The following is a 27,615-nucleotide window of genomic DNA, read 5'->3' on the forward strand; positions in this document are numbered from 1 at the left end:
TGGTCATCTTGTGACCTGTCAAATTTGATCATGTCAACCTCTAGCGAGTGTCACAGCCCTCAGTTTCCGCTTGACGGTGTCTATGACGGACGAAATATCGCATGTGTGGAATGAGATAGAAAAACGTTTTTTTTTTTTTATTGTTTTTTTTTATAAATGAAAGCATGTTAACGAGGAAAGTGTGGTGAGAGGAAACGTGATAAAGGCGAGATTTGCTGCAGCCTTACACGGACGTAGGAGAGACTTTGCTGCATTGAAAAGAACTCACTGTTACTCGCCACGCGGACTGCAGGCTTTATGGGTGTGGATGTAGCCCGTGAGGCAGTGCCTTCTTCTCCCCGTAGCGTGTCGGTTGCAACATTCGGCAGCGACACACTGAGTATGCACTGGAGTGGCTTTGGACATCCTGTCCACCCCTCACTGTTCAACACAGGGACAGGATGGAAAAACCAACGCGGCCTGAGCGCGAGCATGCACAAACACACGCACACACAGAGCTTGGCGTCGACTAAGGTGTGCTATTCTTCCATTCTGGTTCTCAGTAAGGTCCATCTGTTCATCCTGCAGTAGAACACACTTCTTCTCCTTCATCCTTGTGGTACAGTCTGTGCTGCCTGGAAAAAGAAAAAGAAAAATCTGCAATTAGTTCAATCACGACAGGAAGAGTGACAGTTAAAAGACAGCACGAACGTGCCTGTATGTATTTATCATGGTAGAAATGTGTGTGTGTTTGTGTCTCTGTGTGCGTGTGTGCGTGTGTGTGTGTGTGCGTGTGCGTGCGTGCGCGCGCGCAAGGGTGGTAGGCAGGAGCGGAAGCAATTTTGTTCTGCTCTGTTTGGCAGTGCATCAGTGAGCATTTTTCTGTTTCTCAATCTCCTCCGCTCTCCAGCTCCCCCTCTTCAGCGCTCACCCATCTCTGTCCATCCTCCGAATCCCATCACATGCACCCTCTCTCTCTCTCTCTCTCTCTCTCTCTCTCTCTCTCTTTTCCCCTCTTGTTGGGGTCCCTCTCTCCATCTTTCCCTCCCTCGCCCTGCCAGCCCCCTTCTCCTACAAAGTCCCACTCTTCTGTTGTTGAGAGTGAGCATTGTAAGGTACGGAGCCGGTCTAGATTTTGGTGCTTTTTGTAGGGTAAATTGAACAGTGGGATGCTGCACACAGCAGGGGCTGGGATCAATTCACTCCTGGTTCAGCGAGTAATAAGTGAAAGTGCAATTTGTTCACTAGGAGCAGAGCATTTGGTCTTAATTATTTCATAATATATTTGACATAATCCCATTTAGGAGGAGAGTGGGTAGTCGGCCCTCCACAGGCCATTTTGTTAGCTGATTGTGACAGAAATGAAGACACAGAGACTGGAAAATGGATTAGTGTCACGGAGCAGTGATTTGTTTGGGGAAGCTATTCTATAGCATGATAGAGTGATATAATGAGGACAGGGTGGAAGGTGATGTGTGTGTTTGTGGGAAGCAAGAACAAAAATTAGGATTACTGATCTGGTCACTGTGGATGTGTCAGTGTGTGTGTGTGTGTGTGTCTGTGTGTGTGTGTGTGGGGGGGGGGTGATTCAACAGCAGATGCTATTGTCTGGAGTCTACTGTATAACTCAATATAACAGTAAGAGGATTAACTAGCAACCGCGCGCACACACACACACACACACACACACACACCAAGGCATCACCACCCGTAGGGAAAGCGAGGAGGGAGCGACAGACAGATAGACAGACTTTTGGACATGAAGTTCACACACACACACACACACACACACATTAGCTGTTGTGTAAAATGGAGCATATTGACTTCCAGTGACAACAGACGCTGTTTAAATCCCCCTCTCACCCCCCATTCTAGTCAAGCTACAGCAGGCTGAGGCCACTGACGAGCATTTCCTCTGGTGTGTGTGTGTGTGTGTGTGTGTGTGTGTCCGTCCGTGTTTGTGTGTATGTGCTGGCACTTTGACACCCAATCGCACTGTGCGTGCGCGCCGTGCCGCTCTGGCCGATGTAGCCAAAGGAAAAGGCTTAACAGATCGCAGGCAGGCAGGCAGGCCGGCAGCCGTCACAAACCCGTCTCATTAAAATCTCGTCTGCAGACCCTCCGCTGGTCACGCTCGTTACTACTACAACTCCTCGCGGTGCTGCCGGTGCTGTCGACGGACCCCAAAACGCACAGTGACACACGCGCGCAAAAAGGTGTGGAGGAGAGGGCACCCGTCCGGCACAATATGGACCCGAACCCGAGCCGCTAATCGGTTTACACGCGCACTGCAGCTGTGCCAGATATCAAACGTATGGGAGCAAGGAGACATGGCGAAAACGGACAAGATCTGAACTTTGCCGTGAGGATTATTTTGCAGCCCACAATCTGACCGGTGAAACGAGGAGAGGGATCAGAGTTGCCATCGCCGTGGTTAAAGGAGTATCTCGGACGTGATGGCGCGGGGTGACAGTCGTTTGGGGACCTGGCAGGTGCTACTGACCATCTCTATGGTCATCATCCCCCTGTCCACTCACGGTAAGTCCGCTGCACTGTACCGGCGTCCCACCCTGTGCGTGCGTGTTTGTGCAAGGAAGCGCGCACGTGCGTGAATCAAATCCCACCTGCATTGGATTTGGATTTGACATGAAAAATGGCAAATGCAATTGTCTATGTATGCGGCATGGAGATGCATCTGCTGTTTCAAATGCAGGCATTGATGGTAGTATTCAATGCTTCTAATGTCAGACGGTGCACAAGCTTATTGATGGTCACTTGCTGGACACTGATTTTGAATTCTGTTTTGAATGGACACTACTTTAAATGCATTGATAAGCCATCGCATTGAGCATTGATAATGACCCACTGCCCTCATTTTGGCATAAATAAAATAGAATTGAAAAGACAACCACTGCACTGTGCAGACATTTGATCTGATGGTCTCTCGTGCTGTGGTAGCCTGCTGATCATTAATCACACTCGAACCACTGGCAGTGGCCATGGTTCAGTCCATTCAGAGCGTGAAGGGAAAAAGAAACTATCCATCTCGTGATTCAAAGATGTTGTAACTGCTAGAAGCTCACTTCTGTGCATTTTTCGGAAGAAGAAAGACATGCGTGTGGACGATCAGAGCGACGGAGACATTTGACAGTTCGGTAGGCTGCTGCAGCTGCGGCTCGTCGCGGCGGTGCGTATCCCAGACAAAGGCGGGATTAGGTGCACCGTGGCCGGGCGACAGGAGGCACATTCATGGCGCTGTAAGCACTGAATTCCTCCAGACATTCAGGGGAAGACCGAGACAACCGGGCACGCTACTCCGCTGCTCCATCCGCCCTCTCATTTATTGTCCATCCCGTGAGACACTGTGGGAACGAAAATCTGACACTCTGACACGACCGGTGTGTGGCGCACGCGCACGCGCGCTGCGTAGTGGAAATATGGAAAATCTTGGAACTGTAGAAATGAGCGCTGCCGCTGCCCAGCAACAGGGTGGCTGGGTCGTGCACGCAGAGGGTCGCTGGGGTTCACGTGGGCACGCGCTGCCACTGTACCCCACCCCCTTCTCGCTGCATCTCGCGCCCTCGATGTGTAACCAGGCGTTAACATTGTGACATATTGATCGGTAAATATAGGATACGCCTGCCGTCCTGTCCCTCATAATTTAAAGCCCAGAGACCACGTGTCTGGAGATATGGGATTAATTGGTATTGCCAATATGCGATTCTTCATTCATTTTAATGGCCATTTGGGGAGGAGGAATATTTTCAGATATTTCCCTTTTAATGTTGTCCTCTCTAATATTAAATAATAGCACAGCACATAAAGTGTAAAATATAGCCTTAATATTCCTTTAATGTTCCTGCAATGATGAATTTGTACCATTTTCAGACAAGCTGGATACATGTAACTCATGCACAGAATTCTGCTTTCATAGCAGGTCTGTGGTTTTGTAACTAACAATAATATGCATTGTTGATTAATTTGACCTTCATTTTATAGATTAATTGATTCGTTTGGTCTACAGAATATCAGAAAAAGGGCCAATTTCCTATAGCCTAACTCCACAAGTTCATATAGTGTGATTTGCAATCTGTCCAGCACCTTTTTTTTTGTCTGATCAGCAGTCCAAAACCTCAAAAATATTACGTTCACCTGCAGGGACTATGAGAACCAGGAAATATTCACAGTTATCAATTCAAAACCAACGAATATTTGGCTCTTCAATCAACTAATTTATTAATTGACGAATCATTTCAGCTCTATATAAAACCAATCAATCCACACCCACACACACCCACACCCCCCCCCCCCCCCCCCCACACACACACACACAGGAACAGGAACAGATCTTCCTTGATACCGATGTAAAAAAAATCATGAATTGAATCCAGACTCTTGGGTGTGCTGCCATGTGAGAGCTAGTGTGTGTCCACTGTATGAGTGAACGCATACTGTGAGGTCCATCTGCCCTGTAGCCCCAGACAGCTCATAATATGTCACGATAGATCAGATCACCAGCATCTCCCTGATTCCCAATCTTTTGCACGCATACCCTCAGAAGGGGAGGGAGAATACTATTTATAAAAGTTTAAAATGCCCACAGGTCAAGATTGGCAAGTCAAAGGTGTAGAAAACAACTGACAGACACACAGAGCAGCTGCACAATACTGTTTGATTGTAAAAAAGAATGAAGGATGTGATGGAAATCGTGGAGATGAGGTGAAGAAGGCAGAGGAGACCGTTCTGGGTGCCAACGCAGTGATGTTTATCGGCAGCAGCTCGATCGAGGAGAGAGGCCACAACGTGTGGCCGTGTCCGGTTGCTAAACCTCTCTGCCGTACTCTCACAAGGGCTCAACTATAAGGAACGCATTGGTTCCGATAAGGATAACAATGTGTCCTTGGCTGAATACTGCCAGACAGAGAGTCAGACATGTCTCCAGCGTGGCCATAATCAACACTTATTGTGGATAGTTAGTTCCTGGGTTCGGGGTGTCCTTTATGGGACCTTTACCCCCATTCAAGGAATCAGATGAGTCTCATAGTATGTCAGGCCTAAACAATAGAGTTTTGTTTCCTTGACAAATGATTCGTCAATAATTTGGAATTTAGTTGTTGTAGTTTTGCTCAAGTGGAGACCTACACATGATAGCTGACTGTGACTGTAGTGGTTGTGTCAGCATCTTTCCAGCTGTTGCCTGTTAATGTGATACTGGCGATGGGAAGTTATAAAGGAGGACTGCAGTGTTTGTGTTTCAATCCAATGACAAGTGCACAGGGTTAACACCTGCTGGTAAGGCCGCTGAGAGTTTCCCTATGACCAATCACAGTGACCTCAGGTAAAACCTGTCACCATGGTGACATGCTCGGTATGATGCCAGAGGTTAACAGCTGAGCGTCAGTTAAAGGCACAAATCATACCATTCCTAAATCTGAAATTAAATTGCCAAGCAGGAGATCGTGCATTCAATTTGATCATCGTGCTCTTGTAATCTCTTCATGTTCCCCTTTGCTCTTGTAATCGCCATAAAGACTGCCAGCTGCTAACAGGATGCAGCATCTGAGTCTCAACAGAGAACAAATTGGCAGATAGGACCTGTAAATGGAAATTGAACTGGTTGTAATCAGCTTTAATCGGTAGAGCATGTCTCTTTCACAGATTTTAAAACGTTCGAGTTCATACTACCTCAGTTTTGCCAGAGACAGAGTTGGCATACAACACTTACTGACTGGCTGGCTGATTGATTGAAAAACAAGAGGGAGAGAGCACCAACACTGGATTCTCTGTCTCCACTGCAACTCCCTCCCTCCAGTCCTCCTTTCAACATGGCACCTCTTTACATCTCACCATGGCAACTGCACTGTGTGTGTGTGTGTGAGATGAATCTCATGGTTCCTCAGCCACCACTAGTCTTCGTGACTCCAGGCACGTTCAGATGTTTTTTGTATTAGCTCTGAATGAGGTGCCAGACATTGAATGCAGCAATCTCATTGGACACAGTGCTTTCAGGGTGGCAGTGGGAGTATTTGGAATGAGTTTGGCCTTTTGCGCAGATGTACCAGGCCAGTGGAAAAATGTGAAGAAGCCACTTCTTAACTGTGGGAAAATCACCACCAGTGCAAGAAAAAACTGAGCACAGCAGGGTTTCACTTTCATTTACACTTTGGTTGTCCCCTCAAGATAGAGTGTGACATTTAGAGATAAAGAAAATAACTTTCTTATCGAGAGCTTGGTGAAAAGATGGGTATCACTCTTATGTCTGTTTATTAAATATGAGGCTATGGCCGGCAGCTGTCAGCTTAGGTCAGCACAAACAGTTCCTGAAGGTTGCCTGAATATTTCTTGAACAGGTGCAATAGCTTCCTCACGCAGGAGCCTCCTTATAACATGACACAACATATTAATTAATTCAGTTTAGAGCTGCTGATTTGTAGATTTTGTTACTTTTGGGCAGAGTAGGGCAAACTGTACAAATTGTTTCTGTCACTTCATTAAGGCAGTGCAATTTTTACACTCAGTTAAATAGACAAAGCCAATAACTTTGTTTTCATGGCTGCACCACTCTATAAAATGGAAATCTTGTCTAGACGTCAAAATTCTGACTTTAAGAGTTTGCTATATTTAGAAACTGGGGTCTCCGCTTGAATTTAAAAGAAAGTTCTCTGGGTTTTAACTATGTCTGGCTGCACAGCATGAGTTCCCAATAAGTGGACAATCAGCGGCTCACCGCATGCTCAAAGGTTTTAATGGTTCCCGTCTGTCTATATCTCTTTGCCCCTGTGACTTTGTGAGTCTGTCTTTCTATGCAGATCGTCAAGTACAGGAGAAGTGCTCGACCAGTCAGCCTCTAACCTATAGCTCTAAATCCTAATCTAATCTGCACCCAGTCTCGGTCACTAGAGCACATTAGTCAATCAGTCAATCTGCCTAATCCTACATCCCCACGTTCTGATGACGTGCTCTTGTTCTCAATTCTTGGACAATTATTCACATAGCTACTAAAAGTTACACAGAGCAAGTTTTTTTTATTTTTTTTATTTTTGCTGACTCACACCTTTCTTTAAATCAGCTCGATTTTGTGTGTAATGCATTTCTTAAGGGCATAATGTTTGTCAGATTCAGCTGAGTGAAGGATATGGTGTATTCTAGAAAACTAGCCTGGTACAACCTGAAGGCACTTGTGCAGAATACCTTGGGGATCCATTCAAAATTATTCATACCTCCTCTTTATCAAACAAAACAGTCAGCACCTTGGGATTAGTTAAATGCCTGTATCCAGACCTTTATTTCTATTTTTTCATCTACATTTAGATAACATATCTGAAATTAAGAGACAAACTCCCACAGCTTTCTGTCATTGTTCTGTGGTGGCGATAATAATCATGTCAGAGTTACTAAAGAGATTTGAAAGTTGTGCTCTGAATTGGGCAAAAGCCCCAAAACCCCAGAAACACATGAAAGTCAGCTCACCTGTCATGAGGACAATGAAGGCTTTTAAAAATCAAATCAGGGCAAATACATCATGGTGGGTCAAGACTTGGCTTGAGCTTGGCTTTTGAGTTTTATCATCAGGGATCAAAAGTAGATTTTTCCTGCCACGATTCTGACTAATCTTAGTTTAATATGTCTCCTGTGAGTCCACTAAATTATGGAACTACAATACTTAACCACTGGACCACCCCCCTAACCTTTTTGCGTCTGATTTACAGGGAGGCATTCACTGGCTAGGCGCCATCATCATCGCAACCACTCATCAGTCAACAAGGACGCCTTGAACACAGTGCTCAGCGATGACTCAGCAGAGAGAGACCACCTGATTGGAGCAGGACTGGGGCTTGGCGCCAAATTGCCACTCAGCTCCACCAAACATCACCACTCTCATAAACATGCCCACCTGGATTTTGTAGAAGAAGACCCACCTGTAGGGGAGGAGCTAACTGCCGGAGGGGCGGGTCCAGACCAGCCTGGGAACCCCTTATCCGATGACGTCATCACCGTAGAATTTCACAGTCCCGCGCCTGATGTTGTGCCCTCTGATGGTGCTCTGGATTGGGAAAAAGCCCCAACAGCCCAGAAACAGAAAGGGGGGTCCCCGACGGCATGGACGCTTTCTGATTTTTATGACTACCTGTCCCCTGATGACGACCTCTCGGCATTAGATACAACCCCAGAACCCGAGCCCACCCCTTCACCTCCAGCCGACATGGAGGATGAGAATCCTCTCCTGTCTGGTTCTCCTGCTGTTCCTGACAATGTGAGGCCTAATGTGGCTAGTGGGCCATCCTTGCCAGCTCCTCCCATGCCAGGGCCAGACAAGGATGAGGGGTTAGGCCTAGGTGGCGCAATGGGGAGTGGTGGCTGCAGGCTGGGCTTTGTGCAGTCTGGACCAGGGGTGTGTGTGTCTCAGTGTGACACTGAACCCAATTTCTGCTTCAATGGAGGCGTGTGCACTGTAGTGGCCGGAGTGGGAGCCTTCTGCAGGTGAGAAACATACGACCAACTTTTAATTTACAGGTAAATCACACAGGCTGGTTATGTGGTCCTTGGGTAAATTATAATCATGTTTAGTAATTTAAAAGCATGCTCTGGATTTGTTGTACAATTGGTAGTCATGTGTACAGTATGTGAATAGCAGCTGGGACGTTTGTTAGGTACTTAAATATTCCCCTTTTTTAAATTTGTTTCGTGTGGGATAATTTACAATGTGTTTGTTCCCTGGCACAAAAGAAGATATTTAGGACACTTCAGACAAGCAAACACACACTGAAAACACACACGTGGACAAAGACAGAAGGTTGGCTTAATGTGTCAGGAGGGTTTGTCAAGATCCCAGCAGGGTCGCCAAAGGCTTAGCTCAGTTTTGGAGGCAGGGGGTGAAGAGTGTGCGCGCTGGTAGACTGCGGACTGTTGATGTAGAGACACAGCATGCATGCATACATAAAAAGTATGAGGTCGATGACAATACAGTAAGGTCAGGGAGGGACACACACACACACACACACACACACACACACACACACACACACACACACACACACACACACACACACTTTGCTCGTGCACATGCACGCACATTTACAGACACACTCATGCATGCCTTGATAGCACCATCTGTCCTATCCTGCAGCCTCACTGTAAGCTTGGACATAAACTGTTGCTCATCTTTTCGAACCTGCTGAGTAATATCACATATACGCACACTTGGATATGTTCAAACAGCATTCAAACATGCAACTGCAAAGAAAGAACAAGAATATGGAAAAGATACACACATGTACGCATGTGTCCTGATCCTTTGATCTCATTAAGGGCTGGGCTGCAGGCTGAATCCCTGCTTTGCTGGACAGACCTCAGGACACCATGTCATCAGCTCTGAGTACCATTTTACACTCTTTTACTTTGTCTTACATGTTGTGGCTATAAATAAGGTAAATACACTGGTGCAGTGGGCACACACTCATAATAAACCTCTTGGCTTTTTCATACAGCAGGTCAGGAGAGTAGGAAAGTTGACCCCAAGTTAAAAGTGTTCACGTGACATTAAAGGCTAACACGGTCTCTTTATCTTTCTTCTTTTCCCCTTTTCCATCCCTGCATGCAGGTGCAATGTGCAGGACTACATCTGGAACAAAGGAACGCGCTGTGATTGGGCAGTCACAGAGTTCCAGGTGCTGTGTGTGGTGGTGGGCGTGGCCTCGTTTATGCTTATCCTGCTCTTTATGATCATTGTATTCTTTGCCAAGAGGTTGCACCGCCTCAAGAACGAGAACAGGCGCCTCCGCAAACGCAGGTGTGTGACTGGGAGGTGAGAATGTAAAAATATGAGCTGTGAGTTGCACTGGTTGGTTGGAGCTAAGAGAGGTGGCTTTGCCGGCGTCAGTCAAATTCCTGGCAAAACCCTCGAAATAATTTACAACCTAACAACAGATATGTTGAACTGATATGAGAGCAGAGGAGCAGGAGGAGTGAAAAGTCAGGAAGAAAAGGGAGGTAAAGACCAGATTTGATGTAATTCTCTATAGTATCCACTGAACTATTTACTGTGATGACATGTTCTTGTGTGTTTTTGGGAGTGTACTGAAGATAAATATAGAGGTGAAAAGATATAAATGCCCGGGGGGGTGAAGAAAAACGACACGCAAGTGTTTATAACATAAATCTCTCCCTCTGCCATCCTGCAGTAAATATCGCCCACAGAGCACCGAGCCACAGACGGACGGCCTTTCGGTTTCCACAACAGCCGACGGCTCACAGCCAAACGTAAGGAAACTGTGTGACACCCCTCCGCCTGCTCCCCAAGCTCATACTCACAACCTGGCGTACTATGACAACATTATCTGTCAGGTATGCCTCAACTCTCCTCATGTTTGGTCTTCTCTATCTCTCTTTCCAACTGATTTTTTTTTTCTCCTTTCTTTTGTCTGTTTTTCTTTAATTTTCCGGCATCTGTTTTCCTCGCCTCCTCATTTTGTTCTCTCCTATGTTGTCTCCCTGCCAGCTTGTGTAGTGATCATGTTTGTGTGCATGGCCATATATCTGTGCTAAATGGCTGAATGCAGCATGCCACTAACAGAAAATTTGCACACACATCAAAACTCACCTTGGTGCCCTGTTAAATCAGAAGATTCTCATTTCTACTTACAGTTAAGAATGTACAGTATGTCTGTGTTTAATGCTTTTCACACTCACCAGAGGCAATCATCAGCCAGCTATACATGGGAATATAAGCCCAGAAACCCTTATAACCATTTCCAGGTAAGCACAGTGGAGATGTCCACAATGCCTGCAGCAGTTTCCCTCCCCTGGCTTTGCTTTAAACATAATCGCTGTGCAACTGCTAGATATTAGATTTTGCTGCAAAACCTCACTTCCACACCTCTTCCTGCATCTGATCTTGTGTCAGCTGTCTTCTATTCAGTGCTCGAAGTGGAACTGTATGTAGGTAGTTCTACATTTTACTCTTTGGTGAATCCTGACTTTTCCTTGCGCCCTCTTCATAATCGCTTATCAGGACAATTCATGATGTTCCTAAATGAACTGAATTATCCAGGTGACACTCGGTGACGCTCTGCTTACTTTTCCCTCTTAGCGGCTACACCGAGTAAGATTACATTAACCTTACAATAATTTTGGCCTGGCTCCGAAAGAGCACAACCTGAACACGAACGGTCAGATGATGACACAACCTGGCTTTTAAAAGTAATGTCCTGCCCAACAAGCACTAAATGCAGGCCAGGAGCAGCAAGCTCCACTGCTACCAGCAAAGAGTCTGTTGATGAGATCAGCTAAAACAACCTGCAGCTATAAATTTAGTTTAACCCCAGAACATATTGTAAGTATGTGAACATCTTACTCATTATGACTAATGAATGAACAATGTTGTTTGTCCTAACAAAAATGTTGAACGCTATAAAACTATCTGTTCAATCAGATAGCTAATAAAACGGCAAAAGTCGCAGAAATGCCGCAACTTTCTGAATCCATTTGAAATTAAAAGCCGTTGTTTCAAATCAAAAGCTCTCTAGCATTTTATACACGGTCCGGGCATATACTACGTTTGAACCAAGTCTTGTTACTCTAAGAATTGAAATGGTTTTCCCTTTGATTAAAAAAACGTAATGTTGTGAACATCAGCAATATCGCCAAGTTTTATTCACTATAGAAATTCAGAAAGCGATACTTATTGATTCAAGCATTGATTCCATGTACTCTCTAGGGGAAATGATTCATCTCTGTCTGCAAGGCTTCCTGTAGCCAGTGGTTCATAGGTGTCATGGAGTCACCGCCGTGTGAATAACTAGCAAGCTCCCACATTTGCTGCCTCTCTTACCTGTGCCTCTGCAGCTTCCTGAGAAGCTCAGTGATAAAAAAAAAAAATGAGCCTCCATTTTGTTTTTAACTGCTCGCTCCCCATACAGCTCAAACAGCCATTTTAGGTCCCTGGGCAGCAGGTTTCCTCTCTTCTACCCAGTACTCTTCCACAGGTTATGCATGTAGTGCTGCTATAAAGCTAACTGTATTCTGTAGCAGCATGTATATGTGTGAATATGATCGTATATGCATTGATGCATTCATTTCTATCCATGTTTCTGTGTGTGTGCGTGCGTGTGTGTGTGTGTGTGTGTGTATGTGTGTGTGTGTGTGTGTGTGTGTGTGTGTGTGTGTGTGTGTGTGTGTGTGTGTGTGTGTGTGTGTGTGTGTGGAGCATGGGGAGTGGGGGGGGGGGGGTGGGAGGATGTGGGGCTGCATTTGCTGACCGATTTATGTGGCCCTATTTGTTTTCATCAATCATACTACTACTGGGTTACTAGGCCAAAACACTAAAGGCCTATAAGGTGAGAGATGCATGTTTAAACTCCCATATTCAAAAATCACCGTGGATTCTGGTTAGTAGAGGCAAATACAAACAGAGATTAACTATAAACAAGAAGATTAATTTAAACTTTCTGAATCGGTGGTCTCTTTTGTAAAAGGGCACTTAGTGTTGTGTCCAGCAGCAGCCAGTGTGACTGATCAATGGTGCCCTACTTACTGCCTGATGTTCCTATGACCTTCACAAGTCTGTGACAAGCCAATCAATAGATAGCCTGAACATTTACAGACTGACACATGGACGTGTACACAGATCCGATAGTTTTGCAGTTGCACAAACGTGTTTCTCGGACGGATAATGGCATTCATTTACCACAATTAACGCAGACCTGCAACACACAAGCGCATGCTGATGGATTTTCTGAACCACGTGCTAATTCTCAGTCCATTACCCACACTTAACAGGACAAACTGAAGTGAACAAATTGAGAGTCGTTATAAGTCACTGCTCTCGGAGCTGTGCTGGCATTTCAATGCAGTGATTATAGATGAGTTTCTCTGACTTCCGGATGATCTAAATGTCAGGTCGAGAGGCTAAAAAGCCGCTGCAGGCACATGGTCTGCAATACAGTTTATTAAATGTCATAGATCCAATAGGTATCTTTTTTTTAAATGCTGAGATATGATTAGTTGATTAGATAAAGGTCTGAGCATGTAAGTCCAGCATCAGTCCATACAATGACCTTCAAGAATGATTATCTTTAGCAAAAGGAGAGTTATCTGGCAAAGACACATATGGTTTCACTGAGCTCCATGTCTTTTGTTTTTATTTCTACTTTTAGTTTTACGTTTTAACCAAGTAATTCAGTAAAGCCAATTACCTGAAATGTCCTTGTCAATTTGTCTTCCTCAAATACACATAAAGTAGTCAACCTTTTCTTTTCCCTTATTGAGGAGGAGTTTAACTAGGAGGGAGGAATGTACAATAGCAGTTCTCACGAACCTGTTATTGTATATTTTGTAAAAAAAAATAAAAAAATTCTACGTGCTGTGTTTGCCAAAGTACAGTTAGTAAGTTCTCCTGCTGAATAACTCCTCAGGACAGTGATTGGACATGTCAAAACGTAGTGCCTCATCCCCTCAAACAATATAAAAGACATAACTGAAATGATACTTTACAAGAGAGTATACAGTGTCAAAGCTAGAGTTGTGAAACATTACATTTTCCCACAAAAACTATTAGAGCAGCACACACACACACACACACACACACACACACACACACACACACACACATACAAATTAGACATGAGGAACTCATGCCCTTGTAATTCACGTGTCCTGCAGGTGTGAATGTCAAGATGTGTTTTTCTATATGCCAACTACTATGCATGTGTGAAGACTAACTAACTTTCCCCGCAGGATGACCCTCAGAAGCAGGAGGACCCAGCAAAGTCACCACAATCCAAGGAAGAGGGGTCGATGAACATCCTCAACTCTCATTCCCCCAAGCACGAGAACAACCGCCCAGTCTCTGTCGCCCACGACCAGAGCCCCACCCCTAACAACACAGAGGAAAATGCTGAGGTAAACATGCTCCAGAACAACCTGGTATAATATCTCCATCTGTTAAAGTGTGCTGCTGGAGAATCAGACCAAAATATTTAATGCGCACCCAAACGACAAAGCTCCTAGACAACCATCGTTTACACCTTGCAAAGTGCATACTGTGTATTTCTAACAGTTTGATAACAATTGACAATAAAAAGAAAGCACAACATGAATTTAAATTGAGAAGCACAATAGTCCTGTTTACAAGACTTCCATGCCAACATTGATCACATAGTGGCACCGCTGCCTCCTCTCTTTCCTCTATCTGCCTCTTTCACTGGACTAAACTCTCTGGCTTGGACCAACTACTGACTGACTTTCCTCTCTACTGATGCCCTGCCTTGGTCTTTGACCAATGAACTCCTTCATTGTTTCTTCTCCTGTTTCCCAAACCCTCCCCTGCTCTCGCCTCTGCCTGCCCCGCCTTACTGTCTCTCTCTGCCCGCATGCATTGGTGTTATCAACAAAAAGTGTCTGAAAACTTAATATTTGCAAAAGAAGTACGTGGAAATTAAGTGAATCTGTATTTGCAAAAATATTCATGTTTGACATTGCTAATAAGTGGATATGTCTAGAGTATATGAGGTCAAAGTAATTGCTTGGAGTTGATATTTGAATCTATATACATATATTACACACACTGTGTCTTGGTTTTCAATGTGATTTATAATACTTTAATGTACTTGAGATTCTTTTGTACTTTTTTGGGTATACATGGAGGATTACAGTTCACAGTTGTTGGAATAAATCTTTTTAATTTTATCCAGCTGGTCCCTGTGTTTTGCTCTGAGCTCCACTTTCCCTCCAGACTGTGTCTCTCTCCGGCTCTCTCTTTCTCTGCATGTCTGCTCATGATGAAGCTAACTGCTGCCCAACTGCTCTCACGCTAATAATAACTGAATGCACGGCTGACCCTGCTTTTGTGCTACAGTAGGCTGCTCACTGATTACACCACATACACACAATGGTGACTGCGTGCCCATTCAGAACCACGGACAGCTCTATGAAATGAATAGAAACTGCCTTACAAGCTTGAGATTTAACATTTGACATACTCTGTTTAAATATGTATGAATTTTTTTAAACTCTTTCCATCAGAACATTTCAAGACATTTCAAACAAGCTTTTTTTTTTTTTTTTTACCAAAACACACTGATATTGTAGGGAAAACAAGTTACTTTCTGTTCTCTTTTTTGGGAAATGGGTGGGGGTTTGTACGTTTGTTTGTTTGTTTGTTTGTTTTTTCCCACAAATTCCAACTTTTAATCTGTATTACTTACATTTTATGTTTGAGACTAACTGGTTATAACTGTTCAGATCTATACTGTACAACACAGGTTTCCTCTAAGGGTTTTCTGTAACATTTTCTACAGTTTTCTAGAGTATGATGAAGAAATCTTCAGTATGAAAAATATACTGATGTTCAGAAACAGTTTTAACCAACATCAGCTTCCTGTTTAAAGTGGCTAGAATCAATTTACACCAATCAGCCGTACAATTAAAGCCACTGAAAGGTGAAGCATGAAGTATAATTCAAAGCCTAGCAACAGATCCTCCCTTCATTACATAAAATTCTCATATTCAGTTGTTGTTCAGTCAGATTGAGAGAGATGTTAATTCATTTTAAGTAATTTTAAAGAGGTGCTCTGGGAGGTATTCCTAGTATTTTGTCCCTCCCATCTTAATGAATTGGGATGTCAAATTATCAGGAACACCTCTCAGAAGGTTTCAGCAGCTGTCCTTACCTCTACAAAACTGCATGGTCTTTCAGCCCTCTGTTTTAGTTTGATGATCTACAACTTTATTGTTTTGGTCCACTGTCATTGCTGCCGTACCTTTTTTCAGCAAAAAGATACAAATTTCCAGACATGGCCCTCGGGAGTTGGTGGGTCCCAAAAATTAAGCTAATATGAGGGTAAATTTGACACTCATGAGTTTGGCAGAAACATGATTGCTAGTGTTGCAAACAAGTTCACCATATCAGCCAAAAAGGGAAATGCAGTTAGGAATTATAAAAAGATAATTATTGTGTTTTTCAGCTGTCAAGTCTGTATCATCACGTCATTATTTGACCTCTGTGATTCTCCCTACATTGTTGCATCCTTCTCTACTTACCATATTTCTACATCAGGATGGAGTCACTATTGGCCTGGAAGTGCTTCTCCCCAATGAGGCCAAGCTCCACTCGGAGACCAGCCAGCCCCTTCAGTATGATGTCTTCCTCTACAAGGTTGCCAACAATGGAGACTCCGCCTCTCCCAGCCAAGGCCATCCATCTCATCCCATCCCTAGATCACCCAAAACACCTAAGACACCCAAGTCACCCAAGGTGCCGAAGTCACCCAGATCACCCAGATCACCCAAACACACCAAGGAACACGCACCTAGTAACCGTGAACCCTTGTCCGTGAGGCACTCCTCACCCGGCCGCCACTCCTCACCCGGCCGCCACCCATCATCAAGTTGTCACTCTGCACCTGTGTGTTACTATTCCTCCACCTGCCATCCGTCCTCCCATCACTCTCCCTCCCGGTACAAATGCATGTCCACCTGCTCCACCACCCCGCCTCAGCTGCGCAGGCCCAGAGGTCGGTCACACGCTCCGGGCTCAGAGCACTCAGGAACTGGGAGAGAGCAACAGGGTGGACACATACGCCCATCCCCTTCATCACCTCATCTTACCCAGCCTCCGCCATCACCATCCACAGTGAAGTGCAGCCCGATCAGCACCCGATCGCTGCCACCACTCTCCTGACTTGGCCTTCACTTAGTCCGGCCTGGCATCCATTGAAATGCACAAACATTTGTCATGATCTAATCAATCCAGTCATCAGTCCATTGTGGCTCTAACTTTTTTTTTTTTTTAACCAGTGATTTATAGATTTTTTTTTTATACATCTATTCATCTTCACACCCAGGCTCCCAACTTTTACATCCAGAGGAGGAGGACAGCACCTGGTCCTGGTCCAGAAAACTAGAACTGGGACAACCCATGCATGCACCACATTTACTAAAATTCCAACTTGGATTCACCAAAATACAAATATAAATCAGTGTGTGGTCACCGCAGCCACACTTTCACACCTCTATGTACATAACAACCTCTGGAAGCGCAGGTCTCTGCTCACTCAAGCACAAAATGAACTATTACATGTGAACACGCTCTCTTAGCGTGGTGCCAACATCAGCGTCTGCTGACGATATGGTAGGGGTTTACAGGAGCTTTTGTGTTATCAATGGTTTATATAAATCTTTTGCTATTCAGTATGTAAGAGTATTTCATGTTTTCATAGGCTTTTTGGTAATCTTTTTCATGTTTCTAATCCTCAATAAATAGTTATTACAACAAAACATGCAGTATTTTGTTCCGTAGATGAAGAAAGAGGGGAGCAATAACACAAAAAAACTCCAGCTAGGCAAGAAGAGAAATAAATTAGGATTTCAGTGTAACCAGTAATGTTAAAGAAATATGAAGGACTCTGCTCCCGCCTTGTGGCCAATGCAAGCATTGCAACATGATTAGGTGCCCATGGTAGTTCAGTGATACTTTATATTGAAGGTTTTACTGTACATTATCAGTTGAATCATAGCACCAAATCAGAAAGGGGAGAAAAAAAAAACACGTTTGCTTATGTGCAAAACTAACATTTTATCACAGTCCTCAAGTTTTTTTCTCTTTTTAAAAATGATGTCAAACTGCTTCTTTAATTTATGATTTATAGTTTTGGTTACAAAGGGAAAAAAAGACTGTTTGGAAAATATCAAAATTTTTATTTTTCTCCGAGCCTTTGAAGTGATGTGTTGGTGTCAGTGTCTGACTGACAGCTGAGCTCCAGCAGGGAACAAAGATACAGAGTCAACAAACAGTTTTCTTCCCAGAGGACACATACCAGCATACAAACTGACCAAAAATGACATCCATTAAGTTTTTAAAGTGACTCAGACAGCATATGTTTTCAACCAAATGGTCATGGAGTCTTTGAAGATTTTTAATGTACTTTAAGAACAGCTGTAACAGCTGGTAAATGGCCCTGTGGAGTGTTGAAACCCAAAATATCACATTTTATCTTTAATGTTCTGTTTTTTTTTTTGTCAGATTTAAGAATGACTTAGATATCAGACAAGTAGCAGAAAAACATGCAATTTAATTTCAGTTGCGCTTTAAAAAAAAAAAAAGATGGATACTGATACTAACTCAATAAGCTTGAATTGATTTAGTTGTAGTTCATTTTCATTCAGGTCAGACATAGAGTGGGGTGGCTACGCTATTCCCTTTGAAATGGGGAACATTTTATATAGCAAGTGTCTCCTGCAATGTCTTATTTATAATGTGAGGGTACTGGTGCTTACTGTTCAGGGTGTGAATCCTCTCATCTTTGGCAGCAGGTACTTCTGTTTCCTGTCAAATAAAACGCCTTACATATTTCCAACAATGTGACCTCTTCCATGGTGGTTAACAGCTGTAGGCTGCAGAGGCTCGGCTCCTTTGTTCTCCGATTCTCTTTTTTTCTCCCTGGATGAAAAGCACCTTCTGGTTCCAGATGGATTAGGTGAAGGTGAAGTTATCCTTCTTGCTGCTCTCATTTATCAGAAATAGGTTGCATTGACATGAAAAGAGTAGCTGACAAGGTTTAAAGTGGAGTGTCTGTGTCTCTTAGTGACACTCAATGCTTCTGAAGAGCTCTCCTGTCCCGCTCCACCTGTAAGGTGCTCACTGTGTCCTCTGTGTGTCCTCAATTGTCAGGTTCTTTTTTTTTTTTTAGGTTGTTGAAGCATCTAGAAGTGCCCTGGCAGTTTTCCTTCAGGGAAAGCAGAATAGATCGTCTGAATAAAGTTTTATTTTGGAGTGACCCTGAAACGAAAATAGTTTCAATTTATGAAATATGTTTTTTTCTTTCTTTCTCTCTATCCCCTTACAGAAAAAGCACATGAGTTTCCTGTGTTCTCCATATGGGACACGTGATTATATGAATAAAACATGTTACAACATATAATAACGTGGGAATCTGCATGGCCTTCATACATGACACAATGAAAATGTTCCGAAACCACATTTCCCACGTGCACATTACATGTTTTAAATGTGCACAATCACATGTGGTCACATGAGTTTTTGCACATGAAATTCATGTGTTTTTTCCGTTAGGGTCAATAAAATTACAGTGTGTGTACACATAAAAAAAACATTAGCAATGTAGAAGGATACTACATAAAAAGCAGTTTACGTTGACATGCTAACTACACAGGGTGGGAGGCTAAAAGTGTTTTCTGTCTGTCACAATACATCTATCCTATAAATCCTAATGAGAAAACTTAATCTTTTTATTTGCTGACCTCTAGTGGTTTGACTTCTTCACTTTGATGCAGTGATATAGAAGTGGAATCCATGGGTGTGTTATTAAACCATATCATCAGTGTTGGCTTTGATCTTTTAAGCCAGACAGGGTAGATAAATGCAGATTTTACTCTACAATAAGTCTCCATATCGTGTCCTCTAACCCTGCAGTTCACTTCATCCATATGATGCTTTACAGAAGAAGAGAAATGAAAGTGAGACAAGTGAATGACATAAAAATGAAACATTACAGGGATCATGAGGCTTTGATGACAAAAAAACAATGAAGCAACAGAAGAAAATAATTCTACGAAATGGGGAATTGTATTACTTTGAGATCTCTAGGTACTTCACATCGGGAGGCTCTGACCTCAGAGGAGAATCCTGCAGTCATTACAAATCCAGCGGCACACTTATCTGAAACCGCAAACTCTGGTCTATTAGCAGGGTGCACATTTGGAGGTCAGTCTGGTGGTGATGTCTCTGCATGACCTGATGAGAGTAATCAGGGACTTTTTTCACTCTTCAGTTTTTGTCCTGTTAAGAGGTCAGTTGTCACAGTCCATATTATAGTCTACCTGAAGACACCTTTAAAATAGTTTCTCAAGTCTGTGTGTCTCACAGAGTGACTGTTCATAAAATGCACACCAGTCCTTTTTAAACCAAACTAAGGTGAAAATTTTGTTCCAGATGTTTTCTCCTCCACATACTTCTTCTCCTCAGAAAAACCTAATCAGCATTCTGTATGCAAGAATATAAGCTTTGACTCGTTCTTTAGGGAAATATCCCATTTAACTCCTTTGAGATGCTTCCCTGCACAACCTCCCCTCCAGCCTGCCCCACTTCTTTGCGTTTGTGTGTTGGTATGTGTGTTTGCAGCTCTTGCGTGAACCACTGAGAGGCAGCGTTGCCTCACAGTCCGGCCTGCACCGCATCTGTCGACACAGATAAGACCAGCCAGCACTTTGAAACCACTGATCTGCATCTTCATTAGCATTCACTCTGTGTGGACTGAGGGAATCTCTGCTGATTCAACATGATGCTGTGATAATTGATTTTGTTATCACGTAGATATCTGGGTGATCTCTGATGATCTTAGACATATTTAAAGCTTTGCAAGAAAGATGAGAGCTGGGATAGTGCACATGTGTGTGCGTGTGTGTGTGTGTGTGTGTGTGTGTGTGTGTGTGTGTGTGTGTGTGTGTGTGTGTGTGTGTGTGTGTGTGTGTGTGCAGGATGGATTCTTTGTGTTCTGCTGTTAAAGCTGTGCAGGGTAGATCAGATGATATGTCTGCATATTGTGTGTGTGTTTGCGTGTGTCTCTGTGTGTGTCTCTGTGTGTCTGTGGACCACTTTGAGTGTGTTGCCTTTTGGCAGCTTCATTACTGCCTCTTTAAGGCTATAAAGTATTTTTGCTGACCTAAAACAGATGTAATTCTCCGTCTCTATTCTCTGCCTATCTGTAACACACACACACACACACACACACACACACACACACACACACACACACACACACACACACACACACACACACACACACACACACGTGTCTCCTGAGATGCCTTCATTGCAGATGAAGGCTTTTATAATTAGTGGAATACACAGTGAATTGACTGTTTTTCTACACAAAACCCAAACTGATTTCAGATTAGTTTTGAAAAAAAACTTTGACCCGTTTGTTTACCTGCACTAACAGCAACAACAACCAACCCCCCAAAAAATGAAGACAATTATGAGAAGGAGGAGAGTTAAAAAAATGTTTTTGTCTGCCTTGTCTACAGAGATAATCTAGAAACTGTAATAACATCATATCAAGCTGAGTGTTGATCCAAAATAGAGGCAGTAACTATTTTTATACACATGGCTTTTCACGTTTTAAAATGATGCTCTTTTAAAACTGTATTTAAGCCTCCACAATATTGTGAGACCCCCCACTCCCAGTCTTTCTCCCCGTCTCTTTGTGTTGTTGCTTTTGTATCCGCTCGTCTCTGAGTCCGGCTAAATGCCTTTCTATTCAAGGCTGAGAAATGTCATCACTTTGTGTGCATTCGTGGGTGTCCTCAAGACTTTCTGAGAAACCACAACATAAAGGGCTATCTCATCCAAATCACAAAAACACATATATTCCCTTTTAAACTATCCTTTCCATCTCTCATGGGGGCTTTCTTTTTGTTTGTTTCGTTAATGCTTTAAGCAACACAGACAAAATCCTCTTCACTTCCATTATGATAGGGTTATGACAGAAGTCTGAGCAGCACATGCCTCCAATAAAATCATCTGAACACAAAACACCGTGTTTGTACAAAGTGGGGTGGGACATTCATGTGACCAATACTGTAGATGAGTTCCACTGAATGACAAGTTCCTACACACTCTCACACTCACACGCACACATGCAAACACACACACACACACACACACGCAAACACACACACACACACACACACACACACACACACACACGCACGCAGTTAATGTCACAGATTAACCTGCTCCCCAAGTGTCAAAGTCAGGAAGCCAAATTAATTTCTCCAAAAATCAGCTCTTGACTTTTTTCCCCGTGTCCTCTTCCTCTGGTTTTCTTCATTCTCATTTTCTCCCACTTCTCCTCTTTTTGCTGTTGTCCTTTTGCTCTTTCACCTGCGGTACCATCCACCTCTACTCCACCCTCCCCTCCTTCAGCCCCTCTCCCTTGGCTTCCATAATGATTTACTCGATATCCTGTGGTCACATTCTTGTGGCGAAGCTTTCCGGCTGAAAACCGCTGACATTTACCTCCCAGTTACAACATGGCTCATTTAAACCACCCAAAATATAGTGCAGGATTTTTTTTTTCATTCCGACGCTGTGGAAGTTAAAGGACGATCGCAAACACTTTTAACATTTAATGTGGTAATGAACCACTCTGGTATATCTGAGTACTGTGAGTTAAAGGCCTGAAGCGAACTCATCTATTAAAAGTCTTGGTCTACTTTGGTTCCCCAACTTTCTCTTCTGCTTGCTCCCTAATCACATACCAACTTTCTCAATCCTTCAGTGGTCCTTGTTACCATGGAGACGTCGCAGATGTTAGGTGGGCTTTAATTGAGGGAGAAAAGTGAGAGGCAGAAGAAACAATGAAAGGTAGGGAGAAAGGTTGCTCTTATGAGGTGTCAATCCATTGAGTCAATGAACTCGAGTACGACTATACGTTTATAGCCGATGTGTACTTTGCCCAGCAACACCCACACTACAGTTTGATAGATAGCTAATTTGCATGTGATAATTTACATATGCCCTGAGGCTCCTTGTTGGGAGTGCATATCATAATTGGTGCGCTGCTGTAAACCTCTACAAGCCTGCATGTCTGGCTTAGAATTTATGGCAAGCTATATTGAGAAAATTAATTTTGTTTTCACCAATATTCAACCATGTGACATTTGACTGTTTTGTTTGCTCTGGTAGAATTGTGAAAGTAGAGGTCCAACAATATCTATAATAGCCTGGTTATATTATGTTATATAGCCTAAAATGATATAAATATCAAACAATAGCCTATCATATAGGCTAATTTTGGTGGGGATTTCAAGCTGCCACGTTTTCATGACGACGATATCAACGATGGGGAAATATAGGCCGACAGTGCAGATAATTTTTTTTTAGGATATTTTAAATAAACCAACAACCAATCCTGGACAATGAGAAATTACAGGGTCCAACAATATAAACACCTCAGTTTAATTGTATTGGGCATCTCGAGCAGAGGATGAGAGTGTACCCGACAATATGATAGGCTATTTGATGGAACTCATTGTTATTATCTCCAGAGTGTTGGACCACTACATGGTTGTATATGCACTGTGGCAGTGCGCTACACTGAAGCAAACCATGGTATAGCCTACAAACTGGTAGAATAGTGGTGAAAACACAATGAGTTTTCTTGATATAGCTAACTCCTAAATTTTAAGTTAGTATGAAGGCATTTGCTGCGTGGCACCAATGACATTACACCAGGTGTGGAGTTCGTGTGTACTAAATTAGGTGTACATACCTGCATGCGCACTATAAATCATGTAAAATAGAGAGCCAGTGGGACACAGACACACAGACACAGACACACACACACACACACACACACACACACACACACACACACACACACACACACACACACACACACACCCCAGGTGTGTAATGCATTTGTCTCCATTGTGAGACCATGTAGATTGTTGGCATGTGCCAGTGAGGCGTTCGGCGTGAGTTGGCTCAATCTTTTGACACCACATACGTGGTAAGGTCATTGTAGCAGTCACTCACTCACTCACTCACTCACTCACACACACACACACACACACACACACACACACACACACACACACACACACTCTCTCTCTCTCTCTCTCTCTCTCACAAACACACACAAAACATTTCTGAGGGCAGGATAGGACCACCTGTGAAGACGAAGGTGGGGCCCCAAAGGCTGCACCCCGCTCTCACCCAGTGGTGCTGGAAGGAAGGAACCCAAATTTATCAACACGGGTGGGAGGCAACAAACACACACACACACACACACACACAGACACACACACACACACACACACACACACACACATGAGACGCAGGTGTGCACATAGGAAGGGCTCACCACAGCAGGACCACCGGCAGAGCGGCTTAGAGGGATGTGTGATGACAGTTGCGCATGTGAAATGGCTAGGAGGATTTTTCTCTTTCCCTATTTAGTTCTGGTTTCTTATTGGTTTAGATTGTTGTAAACAACATATATATATAAATATGTTTATATTTAGAGGTCACACATTCTTCCTGACACAGTCATAGCTTTAATAAATGTATGTGCATAATAGGAGGATTTGAGCCAATGATGCAGCTTTTTCTCTCAGAACAATGATGCTAAACATATTCACAAAAGACTCTGGAGTCAAATAGTCGGAAGGAGTCTGAATGATAAAAAATAAAATTCAGTTTCTATTGAAAATTCATTTATTTTATTGTTCTGATTAATTGACTTGAGAGCTTATATAAACTCTTTGTTATATGATCGCCTACTGATACGAGTCAGTGTGAAATTGCATTAACATTCACTCATTACCCTCTATCTCTTTTGGTTAGTGACTCTTCACCCCTGTCACTGTGGACCTACAACCGGCTGCCTGACTGAGGCAGTTAATGTGTTCAAGAGCCGGCCGTCCCTCAAATAACACAATCAATTATTCATATTGCAAGGCACACACCACCACACACACACACTGAGCTCCGTGTGCTGAGAATGCAGGTCATTTCAGCGCATTTGTGAGTAAAGTCGCCAAGAGAGTGGCAACAGAAGTGCTGACCAGCTTTGGATGGAGAATCTTCGCCCGCCAAGGGGGCATTAACAGAATGTAGGTGTGTGTGTGTGTGTGTGTGTGTGTGTGTGAGAGAGAGAGAGAGAAACAGAGACGGTCACAGTAGGTGTGTATGGGAGAGAGGCTGTCCTCCTAACTAATGCAGATCGCATCTCTCGTGTGTTGAGCCAGCAGAAGTACAGCGGTAGATCCATCATGTCAAGACGGGGGTCAAAATTGCAGGCCGACCTTCTGTCACACATTTGAGTAATTCCCTCCCAAAATGTTTAGGTTCAGCCTAAACTTGGCCAGCTCTTTAATTGGCCAACGCGAGTGCATTTACGGATCAGACTTAAGGCGGACAGGCGAGAAAGCTGGCGGGTGGTGTTGGTGGGAGCACTCATCTACATTTGCAAACTTGTGTTTTTTCCCCGAGTGCTGACTTCAGTGGACGGCTCCACTGAGACTTGCTCTGGCACGAGGTCTTAAAAACATTAGCAGTTTCCACTGCTCAACAACTCATCAGCTATTTTCAAATCTGTTGGGGGCTAGTCCATGTTGCCACTTAAATCGTAGCGAAGCAAGCGTGGCATCAAGTCAACAAAAGTCCCTCGATCCATTATCTAACATGCTTTGTCCTGAACAGGATCACTGGGAGCTGGAGCCTATCCCAGCTAACTTTGGGAGAAGGAGGGGTACACCCCGGACAGGTCGCCAGTGCATCACAGGGCCAACACATAAGAGACAGACAGAAACAGACATGCACGCTCTGGTTCTCCAACTTTTGGATGTTGGGAGGAAGCTGGAGTACCCTGAGAGAACCCACGCAGGCACAGGGAGAACATTCAAACTCCTCAGGAAAAGGCACCCGCCCCAACCGAGGTTCGAACCTTCTTGCTGTGTGACGACAGTGCGAAACACTGCATCCACCTCAACAAAAGTCCTCATAAGGAAATTGCAGGTCAGTTTAAAGTCTTTCAGGTCTCCGAATACTATTAACATTAAAATAGAAGACTATTTGCCCTTTTTCATTCAAAGCTATTTTTCCATTTCAGTGATTGATCAGTTAATCAAGGAAATACTTTCTAACTGCATCCCGGGATAAGACCAAGTCTTTTTGAAATATTTAAAATATTCAAGATATATGTGGCTATACAATAAATGCATTGCATGGTCTATTTTAATTGTTAGATAGTTAGATAGTTAGATAGATAGATAGATAGATAGATAGATAGATAGATAGATAGATAGATAGATAGATAGATAGATAGATAGATAGATAGATAGATAGATAGATAGATAGATAGATAGATAGATAGATAGATACTTTATTAATCCCGCAAGGGGACTTTTTTTTTTTTTTTTTTTTTTTTTTTAGATAGTTAAGGAATTTTCCCAAATATACCAGCTTTTACCACCTGACAAGATGTTTTAGCTTCTTACTCACATGACAAGTCACATCTTGTGGAGTGAGTCTCAAAAAGTCACGTCAAAGTCATTTCACAAGTCCCAATTTCTGTGACTTAAAGTCCCTAAAAACTTGATTTAAAAGATGTCCCCATTAAACATTTAGTGATGAGGTCGTAACAGTATAAAAAAATACGTTGAGATATTTATATAACTATTACTATCTGCTGATTTGACAGTGATTTGGCACTATAAGCAACCAACTCCATAACTGAGTCCGTTCACTTCAAACCAGTGAGAAGGGCAAACAAAGAATACATCAAAACACCTTGTGTGAAATGACAAAAACTGCTGAAGTATGGCACAACGTTCTGTCTTCATGGAAAGGACACCAAAGCAACTTTGGAAGAAAAAGGTTTCCTGTGACACAAATAAACATTGGATTCATGCAGGTTAATCTAAATTTGGTGGAATTTCTTGGCCGTCTCAACCTGATGTTAAGTGTTAGAAAGCACTGTATCGGGGGTAAACAAAAGTCCAGGAGATAATTGTTCATTGGCGGGATTACCGTGTTGAAAACAGTCCGGTCTCAGGCAGACGGTAAGTTAAGAGTCGAACGCACCTTGTCCTCAGGTGGACTACAGTTGGTGTTGTGGAAGTCAGAGGATACCGCAGCTGCACAAGCCAGGAAGTAGTCCATCGTCTTCTCTTTCTGCTCTGTTGCTTTAGCGGGCAGCGACCCCCCCCCAGCCTCCCTTCTCCGCTCCGCTCCACGCTCCTGGCGTCCACCCCCGCAAGAGCCTGACGATGTGCGCGCTGCACAGAGCAAGACTTTCAAACGATATCATTACCATTTCAGAGAACCTGCTGCTGCCTTATAGACCTATGAGCTGTGGCATGTTATACAGAGGAGCACGCAGTTTGCCACAAACTGCATCATCACTTTGCACCTTTTAATGTAAATGGTAGACAACTACTGGGCTGTTACACGTTGCAGAAGTTACTGTGTGGCGTTTCAATTAGGGAAATGGCATCGGTGCTGGGGATCCTGTGAGGCATCACTGCCGCTTGTCAGCGGTCCAAACAAAAGCCAGGTTTTTGTCTATTACAGAGCAGATACAGAGCCGAGACCAGCACAGGGACTAATTCACATGCAGGCCTCTGTGGATACATTAACACTCAACAGGCAGACAGGCAGGCAGACAGACAGACAGGTTGGCTGGCTGGCTCACTCACTCACTCACTCACTCACTCACTGATTCTTTCTCATTTAAATACTGAACCTAAACCCACACAAACACAGACTTAAGCACCCAGCGGTTCCTCCTGCAACATTAATGTCATTTATCCTCTTATGCACAAATGTCAACCTTTGTCAGCCTTCATCCCTGCCTCTCCCTGTGCCCCCCTCGCCTTCACCAGCTCATCTCACCCCTTCCTTCCTCTAGTCCTTTGTATTTGCTTCCATGCCTTATACCAAATTCATTACTCCACCTCTACCAAGATACCGATCTCTTCCCTCTTCTGCCTGGGTTCTTCTCACTTTTTCACTCATTGTACGCCGCTCACCCTCCTCTTCCTCTTTCTTCTTGCCCATCCTGCATCCTGCATAGATATTGGCACTTTTCCCCCAACCATGTCTGCCTCTCC

At 43.6% G+C, this 27,615-nt stretch overlaps 2 protein-coding genes across 5 annotated transcripts in view; one reads left to right on the top strand and one right to left on the bottom strand.

Moving 5' to 3' along the window:
• The first annotated feature begins 1,921 nt into the window (after positions 1-1,921).
• LOC138214257 (chondroitin sulfate proteoglycan 5-like) lies at positions 1,922-14,664 on the top strand. Of its 4 annotated transcripts, none has more exons than XM_069175696.1 (5): positions 1,922-2,517; positions 7,689-8,460; positions 9,581-9,784; positions 10,161-10,239; positions 10,672-12,160. In XM_069175696.1, exons 1-5 carry the CDS (start codon positions 2,436-2,438, stop codon positions 10,825-10,827), a joined length of 1,293 nt encoding a protein of 430 aa, XP_069031797.1. In that variant the 5' UTR covers positions 1,922-2,435; the 3' UTR covers positions 10,828-12,160. The 4 variants fall into 4 exon arrangements, with proteins under 4 accessions (XP_069031797.1, XP_069031796.1, XP_069031794.1 ...); XM_069175695.1 differs by lacking the exon at positions 10,672-12,160 and adding an exon at positions 13,714-14,664 and having other exon boundaries at positions 1,930-2,517; XM_069175693.1 differs by lacking the exon at positions 10,672-12,160 and adding an exon at positions 13,714-14,664 and having other exon boundaries at positions 1,931-2,517; positions 10,161-10,323.
• Positions 14,665-26,877: 12,213 nt separating this feature from the next.
• Positions 26,878-27,615, bottom strand: part of mrpl3 (mitochondrial ribosomal protein L3) — a 9,265-nt gene continuing 8,527 nt past the window's right edge. Inside the window, exon 10 of the mRNA XM_069176793.1 lies at positions 26,878-27,615. This exon is cut by the window's right edge and continues 443 nt beyond it. The gene's annotated coding sequence lies outside the window, so the exon portion shown is untranslated.

This window comes from Embiotoca jacksoni, unplaced genomic scaffold (assembly GCF_022577435.1).
Source record: "Embiotoca jacksoni isolate LCO1_2020_lvr unplaced genomic scaffold, fEmbJac1.0.p SCAF_7, whole genome shotgun sequence".
NCBI classification, from domain to species: domain Eukaryota; kingdom Metazoa; phylum Chordata; class Actinopteri; family Embiotocidae; genus Embiotoca; species Embiotoca jacksoni.